The 8869-nt window shown below is 46.2% G+C and overlaps 1 protein-coding gene across 2 annotated transcripts in view; it reads left to right on the forward strand.

The window, feature by feature from the left end:
* Positions 1–8558, forward strand: part of LOC135056615 (gamma-aminobutyric acid receptor subunit pi-like) — a 274250-nt gene extending 265692 nt beyond the window's left edge. For both annotated transcript variants that reach the window (XM_063962015.1, XM_063962016.1), the window contains exon 12: positions 8145–8558. In XM_063962015.1, the coding sequence (XP_063818085.1) occupies positions 8145–8423 (279 nt within the window). In that variant the 3' untranslated portion in view covers positions 8424–8558. The remainder of the gene's footprint in view (positions 1–8144) is intronic.
* The last annotated feature ends 311 nt before the right edge of the window (positions 8559–8869 follow it).

Raw genomic sequence — 8869 nt, forward strand, 5'->3', positions numbered from 1 at the left:
GCAGAGTGTAGTACCAAATCCCCAGGCCTATTTGCAGTAAGCAACAACAAATACAAAGCTACACAGTACTGGCTAACTTTCAGGAACTGACTAACCAACAAAGATTCAGCAGCATCTGCTTAACCTGAGAAGAGGCCTTATAAAGCAGGTGCTGTCCACGCCCCACTCAGACCTCACAGACTGTGGGCACAAAAACCAGCACCGGATCCCCTGCCGTGCACAGAGCCTGTAACCACTGCACAGCAAAAGACCCGAACCGGAGTATCAGCTGCGCTCAGGTTACTCCGCTAGCACTTGTCTCCCGGTTGCCATGACGACGTGGCAGCACAGGGCAGGAGACCCTAACAGTACCCCCCCTCTGACGAGGGGTCAAAGAACCCCTACCACCGGGTTTATCGGGGAACTGCGAGAAGAAAGAGCGTATCAGTCTGGGGGCATGAAGATCACAACTGCGCACCCACGACCGCTGCTCCGGGCCATACCCCTTCCAGTGCACTAAAAATGACAGCCGACCCCGAACCATCTTGGAGTCAAGAATCCTTTCAACAACAAACTCCCTCTGGCCACGTATCAGAAGAGGGGAAGGTCTTCCACTGGAAGAAGGATTACTAATCGCCAGTTTTAAAAGGGAACAATGAAATGTTTTATTGATACCCAAAGAACGGGGCAGATCTAACTGAAATGCCACCGGATTGATAACCCTGGTGATCTTATAAGGGCCGATGAATCGGGGGCCTAACTTATGAGATGGCTGTCTCAACTTCAAATTCTTGGTAGACAACCAGACGAAGTCTCCTAATTTGAAGCTGCAGGGTCTTTTCCGCTTATCAAAAACCCTTTTGGTCACTAATGACACAGACACAAGGGCTTTCTTCACTTTCCGCCAAATACCTCTAAGGACCGAAACCACAGAGGAACCACCAGGCGTGGAGTCCAGGGGGTCAAAAGAATTGGCCTTAGGATGATGCCCATACACACAAAGGAAGGGAGAGATCCCTGTAGCAGAGTGAGCCGCGTTGTTATAGGCAAACTCCGCCATGGACAGATGAGCAACCCAGTCAGTCTGACACTTGGAGACATAACACCTGAGGAACTGCTCCAAGGACTGGTTCACCCTTTCAGTCTGCCCATTAGACTGCGGATGGTAGCCTGACGACAAGCTGACAGAAATCTGGAGATCGGAACAAAATGCCCTCCAGAATTTGGCCACAAACTGGGATCCGCGGTCAGAGACCACATCAAGTGGCAACCCGTGGAGACGCACAACATGCAGCATAAATAATTCAGACAGGCGTCTGGCCGATGGCAGCCCAACCAGTGGAACGAAGTGCGCCATCTTCGAAAACCTGTCAACGACAACCCAGATGGCTGTCATCCCCGAGGATTTGGGCAAGTCCACCACAAAATCCATTGAAATGTGGGTCCATGGCTTAGATGGGATAGAGAGTGGATGTAATGGGCCAACAGGAACCCCTCTAGGAGTCTTATTTCGGGCACAGATGTCACATGCCCGAACCCACTGATCCACATCCTTAGCCACCGAGGGCCACCACACCGCCCTAGATAGCAACTCCCGAGTTCTGGCAATACCCGGGTGACCTGCCGACTTCTTGGCATGGAATTCCAGGAACACTCGCTGTCTTAACCTAGGAGGCACAAACAAAAGACCTACCGGAAGGTCTGGAGGAGCCTGCTCCTGTGCTCTAAGGACTAATGATAAGAGGTCCTGGGTAATGCCCACTTTAATACATGATGGGGACACAATGGGCAACGGCTCCTCTGTGGTCTCCTGGATTGGAGCAAAACTCCGCGAGAGCGCATCAGCCTTGATGTTTTTTGACCCAGGGCGATATGTTATCAAAAAATTAAAGCGAGCAAAAAACAAAGCCCATCGTGCCTGCCTGGCATTGAGACGCTTCGCTGACTCTAAATATGCCAGATTCTTATGGTCGGTGAGAATTGAGACCACAAACTTAGCCCCCTCAAGCCAGTGTCTCCACTCCTCGAGTGCATCCTTAATAGCCAACAATTCCCGGTTACCCACGTCATAATTCATCTCGGCAGGCGAAAATTTACGGGAAAAGTAAGCACAGGGATGAAGGCGATTATCAGACACTCCCATCTGAGAAAGCACTGCCCCAATACCCATCTCAGAGGCATCCACCTCCACCACAAAAGGACGCTCTGGATCTGGGTGTCGCAGCACCTTGGCCGATACAAATGCCCTTTTGAGACGGGCAAAAGCCGCTTTAGCCTCACAAGACCAGTGAGCAACATCCGCCCCTTTCTTAGTGAATGCCACCAAAGGCGCCACTATAGACGAAAATCCAGCAATAAATCGTCTATAAAAATTCGCAAAGCCCAGGAAATGCTGAAGCGCCTTCAAACTAGTGGGCTGCACCCAATCCAGGACTGCCTGTAACTTGGAACCCTCCACTTGGAAACCTTCTGGGGAGATAATATATCCTAGAAATGCGATTTGCTGAACTTCAAATTCGCACTTCTCCAGCTTCGCCCCAAGCCGGTGGTCTCTGAGTTTCTGGAGGACTAAGCGTACATGCTTCCGATGTTCCTCCAGGGAATGGGAGAAGATTAGGATGTCATCTAAGTATACAACTAAGAATCTATCCAAATATTCCCTGAGCACATCATTCATGAAATCCTGGAAGAGTGCCGGGGCATTACAGAGCCCAAAAGGCATCACCAAATATTCATAATGCCCTGAGTGGGTATTAAAGGCAGTCTTCTATTCATCCCCCTCTCTTATTCGGATTAGATTGTACGCACCGCGTAGGTCAATCTTAGAAAAAATGGTGGCAGTACGAAGCTGGTCAAACAAGACCGAAATGAGAGGCAGTGGGTATGAGTTTTTAATCGTGATACGGTTCAATTCCCTGAAGTCGATGCAGGGTCGCAAGGAACCGTCCTTTTTACCCACGAAGAAGAACCCCGACCCAACTGGAGACTGTGAAGGTCTGATAAATCCCTTAGCCAAGTTCTCCTGAATGTACTCTGCCATAGCCTGAGTCTCAGGACGTGACAGGGAGTACAACCTGCTCTTGGGAAGCTTAGCATTTGGCAACAAATCAATGGCACAGTCATAGGGGCGATGGGGAGGTAGTACCTCTGCAACTTTTTTGGAGAACACGTCCGCAAAATCTGCATAACACCCTGGCAATCCTGGCAAACTTAGCTGCGAGAGCCTGACTGAAAGGCTCAAGCAACTCCTGAAACAATCAGTACCCCAACTAAGAATCTCCCCAGAGACCCAGTCAAATTGAGGATTGTGGGCCCTTAACCAGGGTAACCCCAACACCAATGGGGCAAAAGTACAGACAGTCACATAAAAGGACAATTTTTCAGAGTGTGTGGCTGCAATAAACAAAGAAATCTGGCTAGTGCAAGAGGTAATTTTACCTTGGGATAATGGTTCCCCGTTTAACCCACAAATCTCAATTTCCGATGCCAAGGGTACTAAGGGAACAGAGTGTTTCAGGGCGAATTGGCGGTCCATAAAAACCCCGTCGGCCCCACTGTCCACAAAGGCCTCAGTCTTGACAGTTTGACCGAGGATCTTCAAGGTCACCGGAATGATAAAAGTCTTCTTGGGAAATTCTGACTTCTGGCCTGACAGGATATTTCCCATCACCCTCAGGCCCTGAAGTTTTCCGGCTTTTCTGGGCATGATACTACCACATGACCTTTATTCCCACAGTACAAACACAACCCCTGCTGTCTCCTCCGCGTCTTCTCACGCGAGGAGAGGCGGGTAGCCCCAATCTGCATAGGCTCCTCGGAAAATTCCTCAGAGTCTGAGGTTCCCTTGGGAAAGAAGGAAACCTCAGTCTCCCTTTCAAGCCTACGCTCTCTCAGCCGTCTATCCACCCGGATGGATAACTGCATGAGCTGATCCAAGCTATCAGGCAAGGGATATTGTACCAGTTGGTCCTTTATCTGGTTAGAAAGACCTCTTCGGTACTGGTGTCTCAAGGCTGGGTCATTCCACTGGGTATCATGGGCCAACCTCCGAAACTCCGTACAGTAAACCTCAACTGGCCTTCGCCCTTGCTTAAGGATCGAAATCTGAGCCTCGGCTGAGGCCGTCTTGTCAGGGTCATCATACAACATGCCCAGTGCCGTAAAAAAAGCATCAACACTTTTAAGCGACGGACAGCCAGGCTGCAACCCATATGCCCAGACCTGTGGGTCTCCTTGTAGCAAGGAAATCACTATGCCCACCCGCTGAATCTCCGACCCAGAAGACTGAGGCCTAAGCCGGAAGTATAGCTTGCAGCTCTCCTTGAAACAAAAGAACTGCGAGCGATCTCCAGAAAAACGATCCGGGAGATTTACTTTCGGCTCCTTAACCCCTGAAGGTGCTGCTGCTGCGGGAGCTCCGCCAGCGGCCTGGGAGGTGTGCATTTTAATAGACAAATCATTAAATTGTCGAGTCAGGACCTGCACCTGATCGACCACCTGTTGCAACGTATTTTGAGGGGTATGCTCCATATTCCCACAAAATTTCAACAGGAGTATTAGGCTGCTGAATATGTTATGCACACCAGTGCCTGCAGGAATGTACTGGTGTCAGAACTGTTATGCACTCCAGTGCCTGCAGGAATGTACTGGTGTTTGAACTGTTATGCACACCAGTGCCTGCAGGAATGTACTGGTGTCTGAACGGATAGGTATGCAAAACAAATGAACTCACAGACAGACTGGGGAATATGACATTACGTACACAGAAGGTGATAGGGTAACAAAATACACACAAAGTGAACAGAGAAGCCCAGAGGCTAAGGAACTGGGTGTCTCCCTAGTATTAGTAATGCTCAGATGGGAAAAGCAAGATGTTGTGTTTTAATACGTAGAGAACCCGAAATGCTGTTGCTAAGGGCAACAGCAAAACCCTAAAGGGTTACCAACGGGTGTGGCAGTAAACTCCTTGGTCAGAGATGGAATGATAGACACAAGGAGAGTCTCCACAATCCTAATTCTCACTTGCAGTGCACAGGTTCAGCTTACTGCCACTAAACTGACACCTGACACCTTGCACAGTGAGACAGGATTTAGGCAGGCAAGTCTTAGAATACAGCCGCAAACTTGCTAAGTTCACAGAGTAGTAAAAGAACCCCAGCAAGCTAAACGACTGACTCCAGTCTTACTGCTAGGTCTGGATTGGCAGAGTGTAGTACCAAATCCCCAGGCCTATTTGCAGTAAGCAACAACAAATACAAAGCTACACAGTACTGGCTAACTTTCAGGAACTGACTAACCAACAAAGATTCAGCAGCATCTGCTTAACCTGAGAAGAGGCCTTATAAAGCAGGTGCTGTCCACGCCCCACTCAGACCTCACAGACTGTGGGCACAAAAACCAGCACCGGATCCCCTGCCATGCACAGAGCCTGTAACCACTGCACAGCAAAAGACCCGAACCGGAGTATCAGCTGCGCTCAGGTTACTCCGCTAGCACTTGTCTCCCGGTTGCCATGACGACGTGGCAGCACAGGGCAGGAGACCCTAACAATATGACAACTTTACAGGGTATGTGCAATGAAAAAACATTGATTAGATTTCAACATCCAGAAAGTATCATGCTGTGCAAATGTCCTGTTCCAGGAGAAGATAACTTTGCTTAAAGCATACAAAAGCATACAGAAAAATGCATTATTAGCTTTTAACATCAAAGCAATATCTTCCTGTAAGGATTTCCTGCAGTAAATTTATTTAAGTGAAACAAATAGTCACACATAGACTGAGCTCACAGCTGGCTCCAGTGTTTTCAATATAGCTTATAATTCATACAGGATAAAGTAAATAGCTGTAAATTGGTCGAGCTCAAGGCTGGCTCAAATTTGAAATTATGTATACATTATAAAACAAAGAGAAGTGTGCAGAGTCCTGTTTTATACTGCAGAGTGTAGAGATATCATAAGCATGCAGTCAATTTGTTAGGCTTTAGTATTTACCTTAATTATACTGGGGAGCAGGGAAAGGACACATTTCAATATTCAAATAGTGTAGGTCCAAGTGGTGATTCATAAAATATATAATTACCACTCCACAAACTGAATGTTTGTAGATTCCTAGTTCCCCTTAGCCAAAAGCTACTAGTCCCCCATGTTCAGTGATGTCGTGGCCGCCCGTTACGGAAGGGGTGGTAACACAATGACGTCACTCACTGATGTCAGGTCCTGACGTACGTTTCACCGCTCAAATTTTTAGTCTGCCTTGAGCTCTACCAAATTACAGCTATTTACTTTATCCTGTATGATTTATAAGCTATATTGAAAACATTGGAGCCAGCTGTGAGCTCAGTCTATGTGTGACTATTTGTTTCATTCATTGGGCACATCTCCTGAATTTGACCCCTAGGAGCTCTTTCCAATAAATTCACTGTAGGAAATCCTACAGCAGGATATTGCTTTGATGTTGAAGGCGAATAATGCATTATTAGCGAAAGAAGTGGTCAGGAGATGCTGGGCTTCAAAAAGAGCTGAAAGTGAAAGTAATTAAAACAGATCATTGACAAGTGCAGACAACAGCGCCCCCTACCCAGCAGCTCTATGTACGGTGCCCCCTCCACACACACCTAGTTACGGCCCTGCTTTTTACTCCAGAGTTTTCACTATAAAAACAATAAGAATAATACAAAGAAGATATTTCTAATATATTCTTTGTGTTTTTCATACACTTTATACAGTCAAACCTCTGGCTTATACGTTCGTATGACAGGAAGGTCCTGCCTCACCTCATGTCACTAGTGTAATTTAGCAAAGTAGTTTTGTCGCTCCCACTTTTTGTACATCTAAGAATAAGGGTCCTCATTCCGAGTTGATCGCTCGCTAGCTGCTTTTAGCAGCCGTGCAAATGCTAGGCCGCCGCCCTCTGGGAGTGTATCTTAGCTTAGCAGGAGTGCGAACGAAAGGATCGCAGCGCTGTTACAAAAAATTGTGCAGTTTCAGAGTAGCTGCAGAACTACTCCTACCTTGCGATCACTTCAGACTATTTAGTTCCTGTTTTGACGTCACGAACACGCCCTGCGTTCGGCCAGCCACTCCCCCGTTTCCCCAGCCACTCCTGCGTTTTAACCTGACACGCCTGCGTTTTTACACACACTCCCCGAAAACGGTCAGTTACCACCCAGAAACACCCACTTCCTGTCAATCACTCAATGATTAGCAGTGCGACTGCAAAGCGTCGCTAGAGCTTGTGTAAAACTACATCGGCTTTTGTGAAAGTACGTCGCGCGTGCGCAGTGCACCCCATACGCATGCGCAGAATTGCCGATTTTCAGCCTGATCGCTGCGCTGCGAACAACGGCCGCTAGCAATCAACTCGGAATGACCCCCAAGATGCACATTTTAAGTAAGAAAGATGCTCGTTGTGACTGAGTCGCCTGGGGCTAGGTGCGCTGAGAGGATCTCTTTGGCAATTTACATGCTTAAGGGGGACATTTACTAAGCAGTGATAAGAGCAGAGAAGTGAGCCAGTGGAGAAGTTGCCCCATCAACCAATCAGCTGCTCTGTATAATTTTATAGTATGCAAATTATAGATGTTACTTCAGTGCTGATTGGTTGCCATGGGCAACTTCTCCACTGGCTCACTTCTCTACTTTTATCACTGCTTAGTAAATGTCCCCCATAGTCACCTGTGACATTTCTGTATATTGCATTTAATATAAGCATAGTATTTTTTATATAGTATAAGCATCTTGTCTATTTGTATTTTAAAACACTTCAGAACCAGTTTGTAGTAAACGTTACTAGTAGCTATAGTACAGTGTAATCAAAGTTAACTTGGCCAGATTGTGCCACCTGGTCTATACAGCTTCTACAGTACATCACAAGAGTCAGAGGTGCAAAGCTCCACTAAAGCCACAGCAACGGAATCAGACGTTTGCTTACTGTGTAACCAGAACTAGACAGATGCAAGCTCATCACTGATAGGCTGATATGTGTTCACAGCAGCAATGTTAATAAATAATTATCACTAATGGGATTAGATTTTGTATAAATCCACAATTAATTACCGTTACCAGTTAATAATTGACAGCATCCCAAAAGTACTGACTTGCATTATTGTGATAGTTTGCAGCCAATGTAATGTAACAATAGTGTTTAATGTGTTTATTGTAACAGAATGACCCTAATGAGGAGGAAGAAGAAGAAGATATTGATATGAATGGAACCATTGCTGCTGTTTCCAGTGGAGGAAACAGACAAACAGGAGTTAATGTCATTAAAAAACAGAAGAGTCGAATGCGCCAAATCTCCCCGACCATGAAGAGACTCCTCTGTATTTTTTATTGCTTCCAGGTTGAGAATCCTCATCACATAGACAATTACTCTAGGCTCTCATTTCCATTGTGCTTTATGATAGTAAATGTTATTTACTGGGGGTATTATCTGTATTTTTGACCTATTCAGGCTCAATAATAATATCATTGTCACTTATTTGAAGACAATTAAAACAAAGCAAAAAAAAGTAAAAAAAAAAAAATATATATATATATATATAAATATATACTGTATACTCCTGAAAACTGAAAGGAACTATTTATTTTTCTTAAACATATTTTCTAGATTAAAACAGAATTATTATATTATTGCATCTGTCACCTACACAGAGAAGATGTACTGTATGCGTTCACCAGGTACTAGTGACATCACTACATCCTGGCGGCAACTGGTACAACTCACTACATCCTGGCAGTACCTGGTACAGCTCACTACATCATTGGGGTATCTGGTACTGCTCACTGCATCCTGGGGGGTACCTGGCACAGTTACTGCATCCTGGGGGTACCTGGTACAGCTCACTACATCCTGTGGGTACCTTGTACAGCTCACTACATCCTGCCAGT

This window comes from Pseudophryne corroboree, chromosome 3, assembly GCF_028390025.1.
Source record: "Pseudophryne corroboree isolate aPseCor3 chromosome 3, aPseCor3.hap2, whole genome shotgun sequence".
NCBI lineage: Eukaryota > Metazoa > Chordata > Amphibia > Anura > Myobatrachidae > Pseudophryne > Pseudophryne corroboree.